Genomic DNA, 26,993 nt, shown 5'->3' with positions numbered 1-26,993 from the left:
CGTGGATTGAATGAATCTTCATTACCGGTTAAAATGTTGTTCATTTGGCGTTGGTAATCTTTATTTGTAACTGGGTAACGTCGCAACGTCGCCAGCAGAAACATCCTAACTAAAACCGGGCACCGTATATGAAGTTCGCAAAAAACATTCAGTCTTTAGAAGTCACTTAATTGTATTGCTAGGACGTATTCTGCCGTTAAATGTATTATTTCCATCCGTTTTGCGATAGTATTTTCTAGATTGGAGGCCGGAGGCAGTATTTACATTTCATTCAAAGTTCAAAGTTGCGTTGAGATTACGTTGATACAGTGTAACAATGTCCGTCGGCGCCGGTGTGCAACGTAGCCAAAATAAAAGACATAATCATTTAAACACTGCTATCACAAGACTGGTAGGAGGTAATAAAGTTGGCGCGAAAGTATTCAAAAAAACAGTTTCTGACTGTTGCCATGGTAGCTGTGGGCCAGGATTGTTTTTTCCAATTAGTGACGATACAACCTGCCTGTCATGTATGAACAAAATTAGCTAAGAGAGGAGTTAGAAACTGTTGCTGGTGAAAAGTTACCCCAACGTTGGGGTCCATTTTCTCGGTAATGAAAATAGACATAAAAAACAGTAAATTGTTGCCTACACTCAAGCTGAGTAGAATGAGCTATGTCCGTGCTTTTTAATTAAAGAAATGTAAGGTGTAATACATTTGGCGTGAAGGTATTAAAAGAATCAGTTTTTGTATGTTGCCATGGAAACGGTGGTCAGAATTTGTTTTCGGATTTTACAAAAAGTAACTTTGTGCCCACACTCAAGCTAAGTAAAATAAGCTATGTCTGGGGTGTTGTATCCTAAATTTGTAGCAGGAGATACGTTTAGTGAGAAGTTATCAACAAAGCTTGGACGTTCAGTTGTGAGACATGACAAAATAAACGGTGCCAGTGATAGATTTCGAGTAATAATAATAATAATAATAATAACTTTATTGCATCCTTAGAATTACAAATGTTCTATTGGTTTACAGCAATAAATATATAAGTGATTAAAAAAAATCAAATATATATAAGTGATTAAAAAGTATGAAAAAGTATGAAAAAACAAAATAAACGTATGAAAAAACAAAATAAACGTATGAAAAAGTATGAAAAAACAAAATAAACGCAATCAAAGGCGCCGACCACGCGCGTTGGAAATAAAGAGAACGCGTTGCGACGAGTAATCTCGCCTGCATCTTTCACTCACGCAAACGCACACACATGCTATTTCCGTATATTGAATACGTTGGCAACGGAAGGGACAAGTTTAAATCATCTTTGAAAGCAACAGTTTCACACTGAATATATGTTTATAAATTATCAAACTAAACATTCAATGAAGCGGACTGCGACGGTTAAGACGAAAAGACAAGGCTAAGACGAAAAACATGTGACAGTACGATTATGTTCGTCTACTACATGCCCCGGGACTACACGTTCAAGTATCCAACTTCCCAATACAATTTTTTTTTAGTATCAGCAATAATTTCTAGTACTGCCTGGATAATTGCGTATTATTAGTTTACATCAGACATAACCCTGTACAGGATTTTTTTAACAATGTCTCAAATTTCCGAAAGAATATTCAAATAAGTTGGGATGAATATGAATTGAATGTCCATCTTTTACAAATCAGCTATTAAAACAGTTCACCACCACGATTATGGTGAATTGGCGAGTTATCAACGAAGACGACGGACGTCTCCAATCATGAGCTGGCTGGTTCGAATTTATCCACTTTTACAGTGATGAATATTGCATTCGAGTTGAGTTACTTGTAATTACAAGCTTGATTTACATTTTTCTTGGGGTGTTTTTTGTCAATGTATTAAATATAAGTGCGTTGGGAAATAGCATAATTATATTGCGTCAGTGAAAGAGGCTGGTGAGACTGCGTCACAACGCGTTCTATTTATTGCCAACGCGCGTGGTCGGCGCCTCTGATTGCGTTTATTTTGTATTTTTATTTTCAAAATGTATCACTGGCTGCGTTTTTTTTTGTTACGTCTCGCAACTGAACGTCCAAGCTGACTTTGTATTGGCTGTAAGAGCAATCCCAGTGGAGCGGATCGCCAATACCATGTTCATTTGCATATCGACCGTGAAAATACCGAAAACATTATTGCATGGGTGATATGCAAATTTAATAGTTTTAGTCAAAATAAGTGACTGCCTAGAAGTACCATTATTCTTGTTCAAATTTCATTTCACTCGGCAAGTATATCCATGTACCCAAGCGTAAAATATCGTACTTCTAAATATTGTTTATTTCTGCTATGTTTCGAAAAACGCTACTCTTGAAAGGACTAATTTGTTTGCTCCAAGACCTCATTTGCATATGTGGTGTGGAAATACCGATTTTGATTTCAGGGACGAATCAAAATAAACTGCAGTACATATGTAATAATGTGAAATACTTCATTTTCACTGTAAACATTTTTCCGCTAAAATAAATTCCAGTGAAAATGCCATTTCCTACATACCCCATTGAGACTTGACACACCACAGTGAAAATTGGATTCACACGTGATGCTTGAAAACGAAAATAATTAAGTGAAATTCTATGTGACTTCATGAGAGTTGGAAATGAACAAATTATATGGCACCCAACCCTACCATTCCATACACAGTGTAAACTACACCCCCAAAACATCCATTCACCGATGTATTCTATTTGACTTCTCAGGAGAAATTGAAATAAACAAATTATATGACAACGAACTTAATTATAATTTCAGCTTCTAGTTCAGCACTGGTTAAATAAACTATGTCGTCTCTAAGCCAACTTGAAGTTATTCATTGCTTACACCATTGACTTCAAAGTCTACGTTTCAATCCGAGGATTAATTGCATTGGAGTGCCAGTCTTTTATTTTTCTATTGTAATGTCAATTTCTTGCGATTACTCGGAACATGAAGCTGTAACCACAGACTGTCCATGTTCTGTAGCTAAATCCTGATATAAGTACCGGTTAGGCAGGCTTGAACTATGTATTTGAAGCCAGCTGAGAGGTAAATCCAATCCAATAGATTTCTCATTGTTTGGTAACTATTTGCTGCAAATGCAACAAAAATCAATATAAAAATATTACCCATACAGCCTTCTACAGGTTACTTGTATATTCAAGAGTAGTTGTTCTGGTCCAACGATTTTACATAAAATGTCTATGTCTATACGTTAACTTTCATTTTCAATAGTCTACAAAGTATGACAAAGCAGTAATTCCCGGTTTAACGCGCAAATATGCAAATAAGCCTTTTTCTCGTCTTCTATTTTTGGAGAATTCTTGGGTTTTAAATTAAAATAGCTGATAGACGCTTTGGCCATTTGCCTCGAATTTTTCACACATTATTGACAAGGTGTTCCCCCTTCAAAATGCGTCCGGGCAGTTTATTACGGCGAGTGGAACAAAAATAACAAGTCCGCAATTAACATGGATATATAAATTATGCAAAAATAGAAAAGAGTGAACTTTGAGGTCATGCTGTGCGACTTTGAAAGCCGTTAGAGAGATGAGTGGACGCATTTGAATTAGTAGTATACCAAGGTATCCAGTGATGTAATTTTACCCACAAACGGACTTGAAGTTTTTAAGCTAATTTTTTTTAAACCACTTTTGTCCAAAAAAGCATATTTTTGACCCAAAATCAAAAACGCATTCTGGATATTTAAAATAAAGACAAGTTTTACAAAGTTTGTATAATAAGCTTTCAGAAAATATATAACATGTTGGATATATAATACCATCTTCATTGTCTAATTACTCAATTAAAAAGCAAGCCAAATAAACTGCATCTCTACCTTAAATAATTTATTACGGGGTAAGTCATATTTACTATATCCTATTAAGAAATAGTACTAGTCTTCAATTTCATTGTCTGTGCAAAGTTTACATATTCTTACATTTCTAGGGATTTTCTTTTGCCCGCCAGTCTCAATGAGTATTTATGGTCAATTTATGGCCAGATAGCGGGTTCCTCGCATGATACTGCTCAGTAAACGGCATGCACACGACGGGATTGTTATAAACTACTAGCTGTCATCAATACCTTTTAAATTATATTAAAGGAATAAAAGGATTTTTTCTGGCAATACTCGGGTGCCCGGAGAACAGAGGATTAGATCAGACGGAGAAGGAAATACTAATTCAAATACGGCTTCTAACATAACCTAACCTATGTTGATGTCAACAATCCCTTGTTAACTCCCGCACGTAATACATACGTTGTAGCAATGGGCAGGATGTGTTGGAACGGCAGAGGACTAACGGTTGATAGCTTGAATGACTCTTAAAACCAAAGGACAATCAAAACTGTGGGGAGATTGCTATATCACTAACTTTGTATACAAGATTTCACAAGCTCATAATTTACGGCCTAAGAGAGGCTCTTGTTTAATGTACCTGTATAATGATGTAATCAGAGTATTGGGTAGGTTAATATAGTAGCAGTGGTTTGTTTGCATGGTGACATGCAAAATTAATGGATGGCAACGACTAAATAGTAAACATGTGGAAAAAATTGTTGGTATTTTGCTGAGCAAAAAAAAAACAATTACAAAAATTGTACTGTAAAAGGAGCGGAAAACATTGATTCCTGTAGCGTCAACTCGGGAAACTAAAGTTCATAATTCAGACAAATATTGGTTATAACCCCGTTTCCCCAAGTTGTACTTTACAAACAACTTATCACATGGAATAACTTGACACAAATTCAAGAAATTGTCAAATGTGTTCCCCTTTCAACACCTCCGTCGTAGTACTTGCGTGCATCGACTGCATCAGCTGGTTCCACGTACTACCATGCGTAAAACGAAGAGCGCCACCAACACAGTTTGTGCAAAATGTTTCCCACTTGTGCAAAAGTAACTTGATAAATGAACAATGTTCCCAAAACAGTGTTGCAAGTTACATCAATGCTATAATAATACTTGATTAATAATATTTCATATATTCGTTTTAATTATTCTGACTTACACATATTTTATCCTAAATCTCGTAGAACACCGCCCTTTAAATACATTATATGTATGCTATTTTTGCAAAAGAAGTTTCATCGGCCGATACTGCAAATAAAAAGTATTCCAAAATATTTCATAATATAAACAACTGTAACGATGATCGCGGCACGACATACCCGTTCCTAGCTCTATCAAAATGTTCCATCTAAGAGAAAGAGCCCTGTTGATGAATGAGTTTCACTAAGCAGCATTTTTCGCTCATTTGCAGGCCAAATTTCCTTAGAATATGGTCGATATTATGAGCTCGGGTGATAGACATCCGTCAAATTTTGTCCCATGGGGTGGAGACCAGATCAAATAAGATAAGATATTTTTTTATTACTACCATAAAGAATAAATACATTTCTAGTTTGGTTAAAAACTGTCAGATATAAACACTAAAAAATAAACATTTTTGAAAATTTCCAGTATTTTTTGAACCGTTACAGTTGTATGTATAAGTTGTAAAACTGTGTTCTAATTTATTTCAACGCTGGTGTCAATGTGTGTGTACAGGTGTCATATTTCAGTCACATACTAGTATTCGGGACAGGTAAATCGTTAGCAACTTAGATGGAGCAATGTGGTATGTGTAAACATACTATTAATAAATATGCAGATTAGATCGCCATTGCAACCAATCACTATGCTTCTGTTCTGTCAGCTGACAAGGTTGGAATGTCAAGTATGAATATTACGAAAGCACACTTCACGAGTGTTGTTGGCATTATTTCAAGTTACCCGCGCATATCTGATCGTACGTTATTAATTTGGGTGTTTTGACCACACACTGAAGTCGCGTGCAAGTTTGAACACGTGGGGATTTATAGTAAAGAATCGATGAAACCAGAATAGTTTTCGATTGCTTGTTGTTGTTGCCGCCGAAGAATACTTCGTCTGCTAAAGTGTGCTGTGCACTCAGTCGACATCCATCGTGAATGGGCGATCTGTTTTAGACGTGCCGTAACACTTTAAAAACACAACATGTCATATGAACTGAAATCCGATGTATGGGACCCTTCTTCTAGGTGTACCACCGACTTAGCGGATCACAATATTGACGACGCTCTGATCGAGTCACAGAGGTGGATCGAGGTAAGTTGTTGACACCATGCACGTCCTCACAACTCCCGAAACATGTACCCTGCTTCGCGTCAGTAGCCGGTACTGTCTCCGCCTTGATCAATAATTAACCCGCTCCGTTCCGGTGTGTTTCATTTTGTTATGTAATGAATATAAACATTTTATTAACGTTCCGGTTATTTAAACTTTGGTCGATTTGTCCTCAGATACTTGAACAGAATATAGAGTAACACTTCGTTATACAAAAATAACGTCAACAATTACATTACAATTGTTTTGCTGCCTGTACAAATTCAGATTACGTTTCAATAATGTGTTGTCGTTTCCCCTCACCGAAACGGAACTTGCCATCAGCCTCACAGTAACTGGGGAAAAATCATTGACGTTCTTGAAACTCCTTGTAACCAGTTTTACTTGTGGAGGCGTGCGCGTGTCTCTGCCACATGATGTACCTAGTCCGTGACCGAGATGAGTGGGCGGATGGCGTTCAAACAGGTGGTCATCACTGAGTTAAAAACAAAGCTTCAGTTTTGCGCCGATTTAACATCAAAACATTGCCATACATTAAAGATAATATTATAATTATTGGATGTAAACTTTGAATACTGCCATGGTAACACATACTGTCAAGTAGGATAAGTTGTTGTCACTGCTTCTCTTATCTGTAGTGTAATTATTTAAAAAAAAAGTTACTGTTATTATTAATTAAAGTTAACTGTCCTATATTTCTGAATTGACTTCTTGGCAGAGTAATTTCAATCTCACATTCCAGAGAAAGCGGTCTTGTTACTTTTCTTTTGTGCCCATGGCAGTGGCACAAAAACTCTTCCGTGCTTTGTTGGTGTTTCAAATTCAGTACAGCTTACTGCAAGTTACACAAGAACACATGCCATGTTTAGTGGTCCCTTGATAGTTAAACTTAATATTTAACAAAACAAACTCGAACAAAAGCGATTGCTATTCAAATTGATTGTTTGTGGGTCTTACATTGCTTCAGACAGCAGGGCAAACAGCTGATAAATAGAGGTGTGTTTTCGTTGTGCAGACCGGACGTTGACTTTTACTCGCTGTAATTGTCTGTTAGAGATGGTATGAAAAAATCAAGAAAGTGACACCACTGTTTTGTAAAATGGAATGGCTTTAGCCACAGTCGGGATTCTATATTAAAAAATAAATATCAAAAAACAATTCTAATTTATTTTTCTTTGTGGCATAACTGTATTTGTATGGTAACAATGATGTTAGTGTTCTTATCACTTTTGAGAAAAATGTCTTTTTATTCTGGTATTACCTCGATATGACATAAAGCCTGACCTTTCATGACCTGTGAGTCAGAAATGATTCATGTTACCATGGAAATTATCACCTTGTTCTAGAGGTCACATAATCCAATGTACAAAAATGCGACTATTTTTAAAAGTACCCGCAAAGCTGTTACCCTTTAACTCCATCATAATTATCTCGTAACATATGCGCTAATCATAACCAGTTTTAACGACAAGGTCACTTATTTTTAGACAAACGTAGATTATAATACTGTTACTCAAAGGAGGAAACATTATTTTAGTTAGTTAGATTAAATTGTAATATTTTGACGGATATTTATTTATTTACTAGTGTTTACTGCTAATGTAAATAATGTATGTCCTGGACCTTTTTCGTCACTGTAAGACTATTATACATTTAGCATAAAAAAACAATAGAATTTGCCATATCAGCACTCGTTCCAAAACATATCAGCACGTATCATTCAAATTTATAACTACGTTACCAACATAGATGCGTTAAAAGATTATTGATGTCATATTTCAACACTTTGCCATGTTAACATTTGGAAGCGCTTTTGCGCGATAGAAATATAATCCTGTCACTGAACAAAAACTTTTGCACATCGCTTAATGTTTTTCGCTGCCGTTTGGGCTACAATCTCATAAAATGATCACGACGAGCAGAAAAAATATGTACAATGATAAAGTTATCACTAGAATACGGTAAATATGTACTCGGGCAATATGTACGCTATGCACAGTCGATACAGTCGCCGTAATGCACTCATGTTTACGATATTCTTTTGATAACTTCATATTACGTTACCTACTTTATAATTCTCATTCTCATTCAAAATTAAATTTAATTTCTGTCGGTTTAATAATAAATTTAATAATGATATTGTGTCTCAGATCACAGTTTGTATGTGACAGCTATCGATTAGTCTGCTTCAACAGCTGAAATACCCATCATGCACCACCATGGGTCTACTTTTAAATAAATTCTCATAAATTATTACATCGCAGTATTATGCCAGCAAGCTCTTTTGTAGCGATTGGGGAAGCGCTAATGGGACATGACTACCTCCTCTCAAATAATAAAATAGGGTTATACATGTAAAATGAGAGGGAAGACTTTCATTCCCTGAGATAGTGCAGCATGGAATTGTGGGACATTATGTAAATGTTCACTATTAATTTGTCTCCAATGTTGACCATAAACTATTTTTTATTAACAAGAACACAAAGTCATTTAAATTTTATTTTCAGATACGAATGACCGCTTATTGCCTACCAGTCACTGTGCACGCACACGCATACAAAACGTAAACAAATACGACCTCCAATACGACCTATGCATTATATTGTTTGTTTATACAAAATTGAAATAGACCTTTGCTGGTCTAGCCTTTAACTGTTCTTTCCTGCCATGTTGTACTAATTTTGCAATTAATACAAAGAAATTGTCTTGTAAATACAAATTGGTAATACAAATCATGTGTATTACCACAGGGAACCCAGGAACTATAATCAACTGTAATACGCAGTCTCTATGAGCGTGGTGGGGGAAGGTATCGGCTGGTATCTAGTGTAAGAAATAGACAAGGGATGAAGGCTCCAGCCAGCTAACATTTTTTAAACTCGAAAAAACAGACGAAAAAAATAAAATCTAAAAATCTAAAAAAAGTACCAGGTTAAAGAATATTAGTTGCTCCTTCGAATTTCGCCAAAGCCTTACCTACATTTTACCGATATCTGCAGAATAAATCAAGAAAACTACACAAATTGACTCCATTTAGGAATTCCTAACGGTTAGTCCGAACGCACGACACAGTTGGAGGCGTGGCCTGTTTAGCATTTGTCAACAACCAATCACAAGACTGCTTACGAACCAGTTGAGCAAGGCTAACCGAGTCGTGACCTCGATGACTTTATTTTGTGTAGCAAATTTTATAGTAATATGAGAGGCAATGGGAATAAGACAATGTCATTGAATTATATTTAAGCAAAAAAAAGTGAAACATCAAATCAAATAAACTCGTTTGTTGGAAAATAATCAGTTTTTGTAAAAATAAAACGAAATGAACATTGTACATTCCGGAATGTAACAATAAATTGGACATATCTTTCTCCTGTTTCGTCAACATGCTGAAGACATTGTATAACGTATTGAGGAAAAAGCGGATATTTCACTATAATGTGTGTATTAATATCCGATATATTCCATAATGCTGTCGTTTACAGTCTGGTAAGCTCATATCCCCTCTGACAAAATCACTGAATTATTAATCTGTTATGAACAATGATAAGAATTTTATTTTTCTATTGCTATTACACAATTATTGTGAATAAGAATTGATTTGTAGTGTAGAGTGTTAAAAATGAAATGAAAATTGGCAACTTTTGGTTGAAATAAATCACTGTTTGAGAGTTCAGACTCAATGAGATACATTTCAACCAAATACTAAAATGTAAAAAAAAATTTTTTTTTTAACATTATCAAATCTTGATTCCTTATCAGTCGTGTAGTTTTATTGAAATTAATTGGAGATAACATTTTATGATTAACGGACTATTAAACAATTACTACACACTAGATTTAACCTAGTTTGTAGTCATGGTGAACCCCTCCCCTCTTCAAATTCTTTCTGCAGATAGAATGTCAAGTCTTGAATTTCCGTCATTGCACTATTTTGCTACTTGCCCCCCCCCTTCATTCGGGTGATGTTCCTGAAAGTATGTTTACTGCAAAAAGTGTCACCAATCTTTACAGAGTAGTTTAAAATATGTAATCCTGTTATAGGGTTAGAAAATGCATGGCAACAATGACAGTGTAGTAGATTTAATGAAAATAAATTGCAAACTATTGTTGTACTATGTAACATATTTTATTTTGACCTTTAACCCTGCTGGGCATTTTATTATTCAACACCGTAGTACAGTTTTCTATAAATCTTTTCAGTTCTAAGGTTCACTTGCTTGCATACCTTTCCACTCTACTAAAACTCTGTACAGTCAGTATCATAATCAATTGAAATTGCAAGGAAAAAAATCTGTTTTTAAAATGTAGAGCAATTAGTACTAGTACCATTACAAATAAGTTTTTGAATTTTTTTTTTTTATATGCAGTACTTCTATTTTGAGATTGTTTAGGTGCTGTTTAGGGAGTGTTAAAATTTCATGTAAACAGACGATGTACATTACACTTGTTTTTTATGTTTACTATATATGGAACATAACACAGATTTTAGTTCCCCCTATAGTATTTTGTACATAGACATTACATAATTAGGAGTCTGAACGAATTGATTTTGTCAAGATTGCTGGCTGGTTAATAATGATTGTGATGAAATCAGTTTGAAAAATGAAAAATAAATGTACAGTATTAAACACAATTCTCCAGCTGAGTGATTACTATGCCTAGATGACACTCATCCGATTGGAGTAGTCAATGCATGCATATTTATTAAAATCAAGAAATAAGCCATGTGAAACGAAAGGAAGGAAAAATATTGACGTCATGACTGCAATTTTAATAACTATCGGTAAATGCTTTTGAAATTTGACACAACAGCAAGTAATTTACATTTTGCAATGTGTTCAACTGAATCTTTACAGGGTTAGTGATCTTTTGCTATTTATGATCGTTAATATTTTCAGCATGAAAAAAATTATTTGTGTCAGTGTTTGATATGCCTTGTCAAGTTTTCATCATACATGTCTAGAGGGATAGAGAGAATACCCCATGTTAAATCCTGTTTGTATAAATCACCTAAAAATAAGTTGCTATATGTCTCAGTGACTTCAACAGTATGGGGTTTCCCATTTTGAACTATGGGTGTGAGTAATACTTTAATGATAATGAAGGCCCCCAAAAAATATAAATTTGTATAATGGCTGCACATGGCCAAAAAAATATGTTATATACATGAATCAAATTTTACAAAAATAATTCCTTCAGTTTACAAATGGGTAACCCCTAACTGCAGTTTCTATGTAAACAGTTGACAAATTTGAGTAGAGTAATATTGTAGGGACCCCCCCCCCCCCCCTCAAATACATACACGCCATTATATTAAGTTTCAAACTAAATATTTTCAGTTTTTTTTTTGTTTTTCAAAAATGTTACATAATACACTAATTGTCATGGCAAGGTGACCTTACAGTACTCTGTGTTGGATGCGGGTAAACAAATTGTTGTTATTGTCGATGTGTTACCTGGAAGTGGTGGGATCGGTTACTGACCACATCAAAATTCCACACGCTGCTCAATAGTGTTTAGTCAAGCAAGAAATTTGCCTTAAAACCTATGTTTAAATATAGGTTCAATTTATCACACTCTATGCTTTCAATAAGTTTAATGGCAAGCTTGCTTGTTTGTGAAATGGATACTTTGGTTTGACCTTTGCCCCTTGACAATGTGCTTGCTTTTGGCAATTGAGGGATGATGTATGTTCTCCGATTGTTATTGAGATGGTGTTTTAAATCAATCTCAATTTCCTGAAAAATTTTATTTTTTAGACCAAATATACAGAGAATCTAAATGTCAATCATAATCAATAATTTAGTCAATTTTATTATTGACTTACTGAGTATTTGTATTTGTGCCAAATTCACATTATTTATTTTATTTTTATTGAATAAAATATTCCTGATAAGTGTTTTTCTAAACAGACTGCGTTTTCTAAATGAATTTTTTTTCTTTCTAAAAAAAAACTATTTGAGACATTTTGTTGACTGGAACTGTTCCAGTTTTAGATTTAGAAAGCAAATGATTTTTCTTGTTGTTGATACCTCCTCCTCCTTACAATTCAGTTTACTATCCCTTAAGTATATATTTAAATACAAGCTTCCTGCAAGTGTAGTTTAAAGGAGTTTCCGTTGTATTGAAACTACCAGTATTCAAGCTACAATACTTTGTCCATCCTCCAACCACCTGTTGAGTCACTGTGAACTGTCACGTTTTGTGGTGGCATTGTCTGTCACTCACTTGCCAGTAATGCTTTTGCTTGGCTTCTATAAACTCTTCGTCAGTACCCCTTTGCAAATTTCTTTGCATTTTTAAATTTTTTTTACAGTCGTTGGAAAAGCAGAAATGTAAATTAAAGTATACGGGTGTAAGTTTCGGTAGCACATTTTAATTTCTCTACACAAATCTGACGAACTACCGGGGGTACATGATTTTGGTTTGAAATTGACAATAAAAAACAATGTAACTTTAGCCAATGCAACTAAAACTATTACATTTGTAATAGAAGGTCAGACTTGTAATTATTTTATTAATTGTATTCAAAAATCCTTTTAATCGTATTATGGCAATTTAATGTGTTACCTCAGTATAAACCAGGCCTGGTCTAACATAATAACTTATGGCCCTCAACCAATATTGTCACAAATTAGCATCTATTAGTGAACCAATCTCAACCAGCTTTTTTGGTCTTCCTATTACCGGGGTAAGTCTGGAATTCTTATCCGGAGTAGGAGTAAATTTTTTTTATTGGCTTATTTTTGGGAGTGAAAAATCCTAGATAGGATTTTATAAACCTACCACAACAGCCACCAGTCGCCTTGCCAACAGTGCATGCATGCAAACATATGACGTCTGCGAGGAAGTGACGTTTATTACACGACGAATTTGCTCTAAAATGGAATGTAGAAAATTATTTTGCATGTCAAAATACAATTTTATATTTTACTATGGGTGTTTTCTAATTGGAGTCGTCAATGTAATCCTTAATTATCATTGCCTTGGTGATTATAGCAACAACTGTTGCCATGGATTAAATTACATGCCACATTAATTATCATAAAAATAAGTCAACTTAAAAATGTTGTCTTCATTTTCCCATTAGAATAAAATATCTGATGCTGAACCAATATTATATTGGAAGTATCTCATTACTTCCTCTGTAATATTCAAATGACCTTGTTTTTATTATTTTATTTTTAGTTTATGATAATTATTTGAATATATTTAGTATGAGCAAAGTTACTGGGTGTCTGAATTTTATATTATACCATATTTGTAATCCATGCTCAATTTCAATGTTATTCCCATATTTAGCCATATTAGCGTAAGAAAAAAACAACAAAATGATTGACCTTTTGAACCGATGAAATGTTGAATGCAAAATAATACATAAGACAAGATAACTTCGTTATTACCACTGTGTAGAAAAATTAGACATTTTTATTTCTATGTGTTTAAAGTTACACTTAGATCATTCTTAAATTGTGGCATTCGTCGTGCCGCGTCCTGTTCGATATGGGACTCATAGCGACGTATACAACGCGTGTAAAATACATTGTTTATTTACATGAAAATTCGAACACGCGCTACGCGACGACCATCACGATTTAAGCGTTATTGTGTGAAATATTTAATGGTATGAATTTGCACAAATTTGCGGAAAATATTTGATAATTCATCATTATGCTACAGTACGGTAGTTGGAAAGAGAATTATCTTTTTTAACCCAAACAAATCTTCAAACATTATGCAAGTTGTGCAAATTATTTGGCAAATGAAATCCAAACACACAATCAGATGGGAAGTAGAAACAATCACTATTTGGACACTGAAAATCATTGAAAATTGAGGGTTTAGTAAATATTTCCAGCAAAACAATATTTCACACAATAATCCTAAGACTATAATACAGCTGTATCAATTCCACAGGGTTCATAGCGTTGGGGAAAATCCTTTGAAAGTTTTTGGATTTTTTGAGGTCTGGGACGTCTTTGAGTTGTCTTTAAATTACAGGAAAATTGAAAAAAATCTTTGAAAAGTCTTTAAATTTCTTCATAGTTATTAATTCATTTTCGAAAGGCCTGTTTTCTCCAGGGAACTACCATATCCTCAGAACTTTGATGAGCTTTGGTGATGATGTTGGCCTGAATTAAGGGTCAAAATGTCTTGGGAAAAATCCAAGAAAGCTTGGGAAAAGGTCTGGAAAAGTCTTGGAAATCATTAGGCTCTTGGTGCTATGGACCCTGATTCCAGTTATTGCAACTTTACCATACAATGTGTATCATATCTGCAATGTCTTATGTTTAAGCTGCAACTTTTTTTTCGCAGTATTCATTCCATCCCACTTGTTATCTTTTTATCTCGTTGTTTTTTGACCCGGTGTTATTTTTTGACCCAGGGTTTACAAATATCACTGGCACACAGAGTGCAACTTGGAATCCTGACTCGGTGTTATTTTTTGACCCAGGGTTTACAAATATCACTGGCACACAGAGTGCAACTTGGAATCCTGAGATAACACTTTGTAGTATAAACTCGTGTAATCATAAGGGATATTGACAACGGAACTATTCAGACTCGCAATATTTCACTTTGTTTTGAAAAAGAAACATCGCAAAAAGTGGAGTTGGCTATTTTTACAGAGTTCCAGTTGTCAAAATAAACAGAAATAATAATCGTTTTGCCTTTGTATGTGATGACAGAAAATTATAACACGAAAACATTTATTTACAAAATATTTGCGTCTCGGTTTAATAGAAGGTTGTCACTTACTGAAATATTACATCATTTTCCTGGAATCATGTTAAGTGTCAATGCAATGGCATGTCCCATCATAGAAGTCACGGGTAATTTCTCAGTTCTTCTGCCGATGTACAAAAAATAACCCAGGAGAGTAATTCACGTCCAAACAGTCTGGTCGTTGACAGATAAACAGTGCCTATGGTTATGTTCTCAATATATATTCCCTTACTCTAACTAGGTTATGCAGGTTTTTTTCAGCGTGTGGACCATCACCTTGCTGAAAGCATATCATTTAAATGTCAGGCCATCAAAGTAGAAAAAAACAAAAATCATTTTTATAACAGATATATTCCAAAAACAACAATCTATGCCATTAAAGTTCTGATTATTATGTGACCATTCATATCACAGGACCCAAACGAAAGTGACGTGGATTTTCAACAACAAATGCAGAGATAGTGTTTGACACATGAATACTTGTATATGTTCAAAACAAAGTCCTAACAAAAGAAATTGTAATTGTAAAAGCCATATCACAGCTGAACGAAGAAAAATATTAGGGAATACTGTAAAATAATTTTTGCTATTTTCGTCAAAGGAATGATTCAGTGAAAATAAAATTTTGCTAATATACCTTTTTTTCTATATTTTACATTCAACTCGCCAAAAATCAGTGAAAATAAATACCATACAAAACACCTCAAAAGTCTTTTCAGCGAAAATTAATCCAGCTGAAATAAAGTATTTTACAGTATATATATAATGATACCAATACATATATGACAGAAAGCATTGTTTTAAACATCTTTGAATTATGATTAATGTATTCGTATCACATTAAGTAGGAACACTGAACTATTTTGTCACCAGCATTATAAACTCACATTGCTTAGCTGTACCTTTGTTTGTTAAATTGTCATTGAACAATAAATTATTTATTTATTTGAGGATTCTATCACTAAGCAATTTAATACTCTCATGTTTATTTTGAGAACTCATTAACGCTCAGGCGTAACCTCACATGGTAACCGCTTCTGTCCAATATGGACACATTCCATTGAATTGACGCATATACAATTCACGGAGTAATAAATTATTTAATGTACTACGGTAAACTATTTAAGGTAAATAACTGTAAATACAGCACAAACCTGTTTATTAAGCGATGGTAAGCGTACTGAAGTGGTTATTAAAAACTAGTTTGAAGCGAAAACTATCACGATAGTGACAACAAGTTAACATTTATGCAAGGTACTTTGCAGTGATATCAAAATTGAAATCTTTGCCTTTACTCTGATTAACTATTCGGTAACTACTCCGATTAAATCTGGGCTTTCACTGAATTGTACATACAATTGAAAAAGGGTAACAAAAAAATGGCAAATATTTTTTATGTACATACTTACGTAAATTTTTGTAATTCACTTTCAGATTTATATTAAATTTTGGAAAAAATATATCATTTCACTAAATTTACTAATGACAGTACCGGTAACTCAAAAAACTGTTGTTTTGGTTGATGTACTACATTATATCTGACTTTAATAATCAACAATGGTGGATCTTCTTCTTAGCATGGGTAGTTTTACATAAAGTCTATTTGTTCAATTACTCAAGTGTTCAATTTACACTCCAGCAGTCCATTGGTCCTCTGTTTGTATATACCTCTCACAATAGGTTTACCAAGTATTATGACTGAGTTTTAGAATCTTAATAAATTTGTCACCCAGCCAGTTTTAATAGTATATTGAACCTGTATATGTGGGGGATGTTGAACTGTTGTCCGTTATTGTGATTGAGGAAATGGAGGAAAAGGCAATTATTCTTTGTATATAGACATGCACCCTATACACACCTTGTTGGTCAGTTTAAATTGTTTGAAGGACAATACAGGGTGTGAACGGCTAAAAATGCAGTTGTATTATATAGAATAATTGTTCAAGTACTTTTTAAATATTGTGAATGCCAGTTAAATTCGCACTGGTCGTGAAAAGCATGAAAAGATACATGTCCGCAAGATTTGATAATAATTAATAAATGAAACGCATTGTGGTACCCATGATGCATCTCACAGTTCTTACCTACGGTATGTGTACATTGGAATGGATTATTTCTTTGCCAAAAATAGATGAGAAATATTCATATAACAGTACATCCATTGTAAACATTTCTGATATTCTAGTATATTTTTTTTTTAATTTAAAAAAAAATACACATCTTTGGTTTCATAGATAGGAAGTGTGAATGCTGCTCTGCTAATTTCACACTCGCTACGTGAGTTTGGTTTTGTACAGTAATTCTATGCTTAGTAGAGTGAATATTGTGCTACTAACACTGCACTAATTATTACCTAATATAAGTGTGCCATGCGATACTAGTCTCCAGCATTTAATGCCACTTGATGTGACAAGGCTGTGTGACCAATTCCTTATCATAATGGCATTAGGGTAATTTAATGTACAATTCTGATGTCAACCCGGCCCAGGCGAACACATTCCAGTGTTTCCCAAAGCTTGCATCGTCAGTAAAGAAATTCTAGGTCTCCCCATTGAGTCTGGAGGGCAGGACACATTCACCCGGGGTAGGGGGTCGAGTCCAACAGTTAGAGTTGATTTACTGTATTGTTTCAAGGCCATCGATATGTGGATCAACAAGCTGCAACTTTTGTTGGCAACAAATGTTGATTCATGACCTTTCATTGAATTGACAGGTTGTTGTTTATGATACCTTGGTTACAGCTACAACAGTTACAGTCTCTGTGTGCTGGCTGCCCAGTTACCAGATCACTTAAATTTCACATGGATAAATAAATTAGATCATTTTAATTGACCTCATGTGTTGTTTATGAAACCTTAAAGCCACAATAGCTGTATCTATCAATAATTTTGTCATCAATTTTTATTCTTAATAAAACATTTTCTGTGTCAATGGTATCAATTTGCATATATACTGAGGTTATATATTAAATCACTTGCAAGTGAAAAAAAAAAGATGGCTGTGAGCGGCTGTACCCAGGTCTCCAGAGGGCGCCATTTATTGAAATTCAAGGAACCTCAGAAATTACGGTACAATATGACAACTTTAATACTGGGTGCCCTGGGCGAAATGTCAAATATGTTGCCATTGAGAGAGGGTAAGCCTCTCTCTGTTGTCTTCTCACTGATGACCTTATGTGACATATCCCATAATACTGTGTGTCATGTGTCGCATTTTTCTACGGTCTATACCACCTGACCTATTTCAACAAAATGGTGACTACTCAACTTTAAGTTTTCGTATCAAATTTTATGTAAATTTTGTCATGTATCCTTTCACTTTTCCCATGCATTCGTGTCTAAAACAATATTTCGGTGAGATTTGGTCATATTTATATTTAAACAAAAAAATGTTAAAAATCACAGTTTAGTGGAAGTTTTGAAAGCAAGCCATGCCAGCTTAAAGCGAGAGGGTCGTCACCTGTTAACGCGTGGGAATTGAGTCCCAATCGACGGTAACAACACACACTAAAAACGCAAAGGCTCGTGGGTAGATGCTTGTTTGTAAACAATGACACGCTATGACCATCTGACACATGCGCAGGTGACGACTCCCCCGCTTTAACTAAAGCTAGCAAAATGTTAGATCTGTTTGGACCATACTGTATATTGGTAACAGTATGGGCACTTTTGATATTGGTCAAGCTTATACATTAATATTCAATTCACTATTATCAAAATATTTCGTATTCAGGATTCACGTTGATTGCCTTAAAATACTCAATAAAAATGTTTTTAAAAAAAAAACTAGGTCATCATAGTCGTTCAATAGTATTCTCAAATTAATTGTAGTAAATGGTATTCGTAATAGCTTATTTTATTGACGGCATTGAGACCTGTGTGCCCGCTAAGCTGATATGACCTACCACTGACACACAAAGATTTGTTTTGCTAATTAATCATGCATTAAAATAGTGATTTTAAAAATAACACAACTTACTATAATTTTGTAATTTGATAAAAAGAAATTTACATTTCTTACACCAAGAGCAACACAGACTCTCACCTGTGATCTCATACGATCTCATCTTGACTATTGAAATAGCTTATTAGTCGATTATTTGATTAAGAAATTTCAACAAGTTCAGAATTCAGCAGCTCGTCTTGTCTGCAAGCGAGATTTATCTTCTCACATTTCACCACTTTTAAAATCGCTTCACTGGCTGCCTGTTAACAGACGTAAATAATATAGAATTTCAAGTTTGTGCTACTTTATCAATAAGTAACACTGGCCCATGATACCTGTCAGGTCTTCAACATAAATACCATCCCGCTAGACATTTGTGTTCGTCATCAGACGATCGTATATTAACAAAAGCACGCACTACTAAATCATTTGATGAAAGTGCATCACAATATTCAGGTCCAAACATTTGGAATTGCATACCCTTCTCAATCCGCCATTCAGTCTCGCATTCCTCATTCAAGAGAGCACTAAAAACATATCACTGTAGTCAATTTCAATTTGTTTTTCTTTTCTATAGTTCTTGTGATTTTTTATTGATACTCTTTTACATTATGTAATGCGCATAGAGCTCATTTTAGGAGAATATGCGCATGATAAAGTCATCTAAATAATAATAATAATAAACAAAATAAGTGTAATAGGAAGAAAATTCAGAGCCACATTTTTGTTTGTCTTTATACAGTATACAATGTTTTTCTTCTTCTTGAAGACCGACTTTTCCAGCAGTCAACAAGCTGACTCAAATTAATTTTGGGGTAATTTCATTTTAACTCAGGATCTCTACAAAATCTGTCCTGTTAGAGGGCGCACTGAATGAGAGTGAGCTCTCTGGAGACATACAGTAATTACATGTAGGTATCTGTACATTGTGTGAAAATGTTTTGTTTTTCTGAAACTAGTGAAATGGATATGTGTTTCTCTTGAAAATTTGCTTTTTTGAATTTTTTCATTCAAAACAGACGTACGGAAAACATACTGAAGTTGCAGACATCCTGTCGATTGTTATATAGTGATCAGCAAACTGGTGTGCCTTAGTGTTGTCTTTCACAAAAGAAATTAGTCTGAAGGCAGGTATATAATGGCCTTCAAAATTGAATGCTTCTAAGTCAATTTTGTCACAGTCATTGCTTGGTATGTGGTGCATAAACATATACTCAAAATGTGTAAAGGACATTTATTTGTTTCCTTTGCAGAAAATTTGAACAGACGTGAAAACAGTGGTGATTTTTTAAGTTAGATTAAGTTATTATGTGTTAACACTTTGATATGTTTTAATGGATGGCCACATTCACTTATGCAGAGTCTGAGAAGCCTGATTTGTTTGCATAAATTTCATATGCATATTAGATCCAATTAATACAGAGGGGTGGATGTTGAGATCTGTGTGCATCTGCTGGAATCAGTGTAACTGTAACAATTGCCAAGCTTGAGCTGAAATGTTACTCCGATCGTGACAGACCCATGCAGTTTAGGTACGTTTCATGACCCATATGTTGACCTATAGGTGTGACCAATCTCACAGAGGCGCATGATAAATTCTAAGTATGAACATTTACTAAAGACCTTGGTTATATAATGCTGTCAGTCGTTGACCTGTGATGTCCTCTGTGTCACTAATGCCTTAGCGAATTCATTGGGCCGAAATTTAATAGTGTAATAGTTCAACCTTTGTCTAAAGGTGGCATTCCAACCAGTCATGCATGGTCGAGCTATACCTCCAGGTTATTTGTGTGATTTCTGAACTCTTGCGATGACATTATTTGTGTTCTTCTTGACAAACCAATCAATGGTTGTTGTATTTGTCAGTGATACCTTTAGGGCATTATGTTACCGCTCCACTAATTGCGGTCACCGCAAAATGTGAAATTTGATGTCTGCTTTGTTTTCGGACTACTTTTAAGTAGTTAAGTTAAGTTTAAGTTTTCTTTACCTTTACTTAATTTATGTAATATATATATATGTATGTGATATATCATGTTATTATATATCTGTCATCTTAACGCCATAAGTTTGTGTGTCGTTATTTTGCTGCATTTTACAGGGGTATTTTCATCATACAATATTAGGAAATGTAAATTCCAAATATGGAATAATTATACACGTAAGCGTCCTCTAATAATAAAAACAAACATGGTTGCCACCAGGGTTTGACCGGTCTCCACACAAAGAAGTTCTCTGATTTTGTTCTGAACATTTTGGATTTCAGCATTTCCATGATGTATCCTTGGAAGGAAAAGATGTATACCGAGTAGTAATATGGTTATTATGATGATACCTCAAAATATGCCTTCAGACAGTACACCGTCTTATAGACCTCTGCTGCGCGCCGGCCAATACTCTCGCTGTACTGTCTTTGTGCATACTTTGAGGTATCATTGTAATAACCTTATATTACAAGGATGAAGAAAAATGAAATAATAATTTGAGGTCACCGTACTCTATTCAAAAATCGATCAACAAAATACAGTGAAAATAGCAAGTTTTGTCTGTTTTAGGACATTTTACCATTTGATATATCCCAAAATATTGTTCATTGACATATGGTGAAAAAAAAGATATATACAATGTAGTATCTTACATGGTATTTATGGAAGTCTACCAGAAGTCTAGAAATATTTGTAGTGGGTTAATTTTACGAGGAAATGTGTATTCATTTTGGTCTTTGGAGAACGCTGCTTAAAATGTCATTTTACGCGTTTTCTACCGTATTCTACCATTTTTCTCGACATTGACAATGAAAAGTTTACTCCTGTTGACTAATACTACAACTAATAACTGTAGATAGATTTGGACACAAAATATTGTCACTGCTGCACATATATGCTCGAAAATTATTCCCACATGCCAAAAACCCTGAGTAGCATTCTACTTTGTATAAATTCAGAACATGTGTAGGTGAAATGAACTCCATGTGTGCCTGCATGAACACTATTGAAAAAAAAAAATGTTACCAAATGGAATTCAAACAAGAAATATACTGGGAGTTAAACCAAAACGATCACCAACATCTAGACAAGCCACAGTTATAGTGTTAATACATTATTTCCAGCAATTTACAAAATTATATTTTAGTCACAAGACCCCAGTATAGCTTCAAGAATTATTTCAGAGATGCTGCCAATACATTATTTACCATATTTGTTCTATTAGTAACGCATGTGCTTACATAAAGTACATAGAATTTTCCTATGTTCCTGTGTTTCCTATGTTTTAATGGTTCAATATAAAACAAATGCAAATTTTGGTTCATATGTTTTTATTATATTAAAGTTTATTTATTTAATTTAACACTTTATTTAAAGAGAGAGGGCCAATATACAATAAAGTAATTTTCTTGGGCCCTCTCTGTAGGAACAAAATACAAAATATACACTCTATAGGCTTGAGTCATTTACAGCAAATTTGATAGATATATTTTGTAGGTTTTCTTAAAAATGCCTAATGAAGCTGAATTTCTGATATTGGATGGTAAGTTATTCCATAGGGTTACCCCTCTATACTGAAATGCCCTCTGGCCCATGGACATAAATGTTTTCCATTTAGTAATGCATAAATAATTGTGATTTCAATATTTAAAATACAGCAAATACGATAATGCCTGTGTATTATTCTATGCATGGTGTAGTTTTCTCTGAGATGCAACGTTGCTGACTGTGTTCTATATTCTCAATCCTACCTTTGTAAACAATAAATTACATTATTGTCAACTGGAAAAAAAACATAAATAAAGTTTGTACAAATATTTAAACCATACCATGATGCTCGTAGCAATGAGTGTTGCCAAGTAAGGAAATCAGTGTTTTGGAAAATAAAATATTGATCTGATCAACAATACATTTACCCACAAAATAAAACAAAAAAACAACTCAAAAATATTTTTGTGTCCATATTTAAATATTAGAAACACATTGGATAAAAAAAGGTGTAAATTAAGCCAGACCAAAAGGTGAAAGGACATGTGGTTGTCTAATTAACAAAACAGATTTATGGAGCTTTTGTTTTCTGAGATGGGGGAGGGAGGGTGTGTCCTCTGGGGATGGACACAACTACTATGGAATAAAATAGTTTGTTTATTATTTATCTGCGACATAAATCTACAAACTATTATAAGGTATTGACCTCTTGACCCCGGCATGCCAGAACTTTTTATTACCGAATTACAGGGTTATAGCCAGAAAATTGAAACAGTCTGTCTAAAAACTTTATCGAAGTTACTAGTCTGTAGCGATAGAATTATAGTCAATATTTTGTTGATTATTGATGGTTATTTATACAAAGAAAATGAAATTTTCAATGAAAATTGGACAGGTTTTTAAAGATTTTGCCTGTCAAATGAAAATTTGTCTCTCAACTCTCTGTCTATAATGGTGGAGTGCCTGTCTACAAAAATGGTAGGCAGACAGGTGGTGGGCTAAAAGCCTGCTGAGTTATATCGCTGTTGGCTTCTGTTTATCGAATTTCTCATCCTAATGAATAGAAACAAAATAAACTTATTTACTCTCAACACATGATGAAAATCAAGTAAAAAGGCTTTTTCAATTCCTATGAATTGTCCCCTGAGAGTTGTTGAATCTTTCCAGTTTCCTTTTCCTGTGAATACTAAATCATTAACGTAACAAAAGCATTCCAGACTTGATATTTAAAGTTTATTGGTGGGATTTGATTGTCTTTATTATTGGTATGATGTAAATTTCTAATGTACTTAGCTTTGTTTTCGCATTCCTCCGCACTCATTACAGTGTTTATTATTTTATTATGTGTATTAAAGATAGGTGGATAAAAAAAAAAAAAATTGGGGTTCGCTCTGATTTTATTACAGGTAGTCAGTCACTTTTACGAGGACAGGCTTTCATATGCATTCTTTCCATCAAAACATTGATGCCACTATTAGGAATGCTACTTATGGGGGGGGGGGGGGGGGGTCAATACACCACGACCTGTTCTAACCTATATGGGTCTCATAACGACATACACAACACATGTAAATTACATGTGTTTGTTTACGTGAAATTTGAATATGCGGTGTGTGACAATCATCGCCCTTTTAATAATCTATTATCTATGTTTTGCTAATATATAAATTCAACAAAAATTAGTTTATTTGAGCAAAAACATCTCTCAGGATTCAACCATTCAGTGCACACATTATGTTTTAATCCAAGAAAATATCAATTATATTTGTTGATGGACTAATTGCAAGACAAAGTCCATGCCAACTTATTATTAATAGTACCGGTAAGACATGAACTAGAAGAATTTGAACAAATTTGATAAATCATGTTTTTGAAAACGGGTTACAGAACTGCGTGAAGTTACCAGTTAATTGACAGGACAATGTTCTTTGTCCCTCAATACAATTAATGATGATACAATATTTTTATTTGTTAATTTTCAAACATCATTTAATTTTATTTGTTTGCCAATCAGTGTAGTTTATTGTGTCTTTTGTTTACACGCGTTATATACGTCACTATCACTTGAAGTAGCAATTTTTTTTAGCGGTTTTGCTTTTCCATTCTTGCTAGAAGCAGTTATTGCAAAGGCTTTAATAACAAATGTTGGTAGGTTTGGTATTTCTACTAGGATATGCTACTAACTAATAAAAAGATGAATATTTTAATTCGCCATTTGAATAATTTTATTAATTCTGCATTAAATAGTTTGTTGGCATGACTGTGGGCGTTTGAATAGTAGCGTTCACACAGCGTTTCTTAGCATGGGCTAGGAGGTCGAACACCTTAGCCTATGCTAAGAAAACGTGTATGAACGCTTAGCACAGGCTTAGAAATGATAAGTACAGATTAAATCTGGCCCTTTTTTTAAGACCCAGTCCAGATCCTGTGCAAGGGCTAACAAAGTGTGTGTGAACACTTAGCCTGGGCTAAGCGCTTAAAATGCCATTGTAATCAATGTTTATTTGAAAGAATCACTAATGTATTTATAACTATTCATTTTGCTATTTCTGACACAACTATCAACACGAACACAAAGATTGTTCTTGAGAAAAAATGAACTGACGACAAGACTCTGTGCTACTTCCTGTTATTCTACAATCTGTACTTTCTGAATTTCCTTTGGTAGAACGATCATGCATACCGTCCTAGTCACTGTACTAGTAATCATACCGGTAGTTAAAATGATTGAAGATTTTTGTATCATCTTCACAAGTTTGGGTGTTCCTTATAGCCCCCCCCCCCCTGTGATCACATTTGGTTTATCCTATATGCAAACATGTGACAGTAGATTAAATCTTAGCCCGCACTTCGTGTAGCGCGAACACTACTAATGTGTTCAAATTTTGTGTCAATAAACAATTTCTTGACCCACATGTGTATTTGTTGCTATATGTAGGATGGGACCCACATTGAATACATGTCATTATGGTTACAGATTAAATATTATAAGTCTAAACAGTCCACTTACTTGTGGGGGGTGGGGGGTGGAGTGCGACCGGCACTGACTGATACAGGTTTGAGAGCCCTAAAAAATGTTTTTGCAAAATTTATGTAAATAACTGTACCAGCATTAAACCTTATTTCAATATTGTAGTTTAATAAATCTTACCAATAAATACTGCTAGAAAAATCAGGATTTCTTATTTCACTGCTCTACATCAACTATGGAATCAGTTTATTAAGTGTGGTTGTAGAGGGCGCTGTTCACACCTTACACAGTGGTTTTAAATAATGTTTTGATTGCTATTGCAAAATGATGACAGCGTAGTAAATACATTTTCAAGTACAAAGTAACAACAATCGAAATATAAACTTGCCATGGGTCAAGCTGTTTTATACATAGATATATCGTTTGTATCAGATTTACACCGATAATGAGCTGACATTGTACTCACTTCATATATAGGAAATAAAACACAATTGTTGAAACCAATATGATTTGATACCCTTATAAATTTGATTTGTGATTACAATAACATTGTTCGTTTTGTTTTTATTTCAGAGTGTGACAGATAAAAAGTTTGCTAATGACGATTTCAGAGCTTCATTAGAAAATGGTGTCTTGCTGTGCGAGTAAGTATGTTTTTAATGAGAGGCAAATTATCAAAATCTAACCAAGTTCGTCACAAATTTGCATTTTGTAATTGAGTGAATCTTTTAAGTGTCATACTGTGTTTGTTCCACAAAAAAAATGCATCTCCAATAGAAGATTACATAAACCAAAGAATACATTTAATTTAAATACTGGAATATTAAAATATGACTTATTGTGACCATAGATGCACCACGGTTATTTACATAATTGCATCCACACCTGATAGAGCAAATATGGTATTGATTTGTAATTCCAGCATTCCTACCAAAGTATGCGTTAATTGTTAAACTGGAGTATGAACTATAGATTTTGTATCTCCAATTCGCATTTGGTTGTATTGACAGTGCATGTGTCTAATGAATTTATTAGTTTGTTTCTATTTTTTACAGATTAGTAACTGCAATTAAACCTGGTTCAATTAAGAAAATTAACAGATTACCTACTCCCTATGCTGGGCTGGTATGTATTTTTAGTTTTCACATATATTGTACAATTTTCACACCTTCCTCACTTCCCTGGGTGACCTTCCTTCCTTCTTTGAAACTTTACATTGTCTAGTCAAAAAATATTTGTTTAATCTTCAACATAGATACAATACCCTTAAAATTTTGAATACCAAAATCGATTTTTGTTGCCTTTTGTCATTTGTTTTGATCAAGATCCTTAGCAGACGGAAAATTACTAGTAAGACGTCTTGGTTCAAAATTGCAAAGGAATTATTGAACAAATGCAAGAAAATATGTAAAATGTTAATGCCAAAATGTAGGCTGGAAAATTATGGCGTTTCGAGCATTACTAATAAAAAGACAGATGACTATGATATTTATGTGAACAACAGCTTCAAATAAGAGCTTTTTTTATTTAAGAAAGAGATTAATTTTCAGTTGGATTATATAAGTACATGGCTTGTACTTTAGACTATGAGTAGAATGAGCCTGTAGTCATAGAAACCTAAACCTTTTCACCACCAGTTCCCTCTTTTCATCACAAAATAGTCCCATTTATAGTCTGCAGAAGATACAAGATTGGGACAAAAATAGCCAAATTATTTGAATAAAAACTAAAAAATTTACACAA

At 34.1% G+C, this 26,993-nt stretch overlaps 1 protein-coding gene across 7 annotated transcripts in view; it reads left to right on the top strand.

Moving 5' to 3' along the window:
- Window positions 1–5,708: 5,708 nt before the first annotated feature.
- LOC100366345 (uncharacterized) overlaps window positions 5,709–26,993 on the top strand; it is a 78,489-nt gene continuing 57,204 nt past the window's right edge. For 5 of the 7 annotated variants that reach the window (XM_085497884.1, XM_085497888.1, XM_085497887.1 and 2 more), the window contains exons 1-3: window positions 5,710–6,116; window positions 25,824–25,894; window positions 26,306–26,375. In XM_085497884.1, coding sequence (XP_085354010.1) covers window positions 6,006–6,116; window positions 25,824–25,894; window positions 26,306–26,375 — 252 coding nt within the window. In that variant the 5' untranslated portion in view covers window positions 5,710–6,005. Of the gene's footprint in view, window positions 6,117–25,823; window positions 25,895–26,305; window positions 26,376–26,993 lie in introns of all 7 variants that reach the window. The other 2 variants (XM_078007256.2, XM_085497883.1) reach the window with 1 other exon arrangement.

Source organism: Saccoglossus kowalevskii, chromosome 4 (genome assembly GCF_978046115.1).
Source record: "Saccoglossus kowalevskii chromosome 4, keSacKowa6.1, whole genome shotgun sequence".
NCBI classification, from domain to species: Eukaryota; Metazoa; Hemichordata; class Enteropneusta; family Harrimaniidae; genus Saccoglossus; species Saccoglossus kowalevskii.
This window is presented reverse-complemented; position numbering and strand designations above follow the sequence as displayed.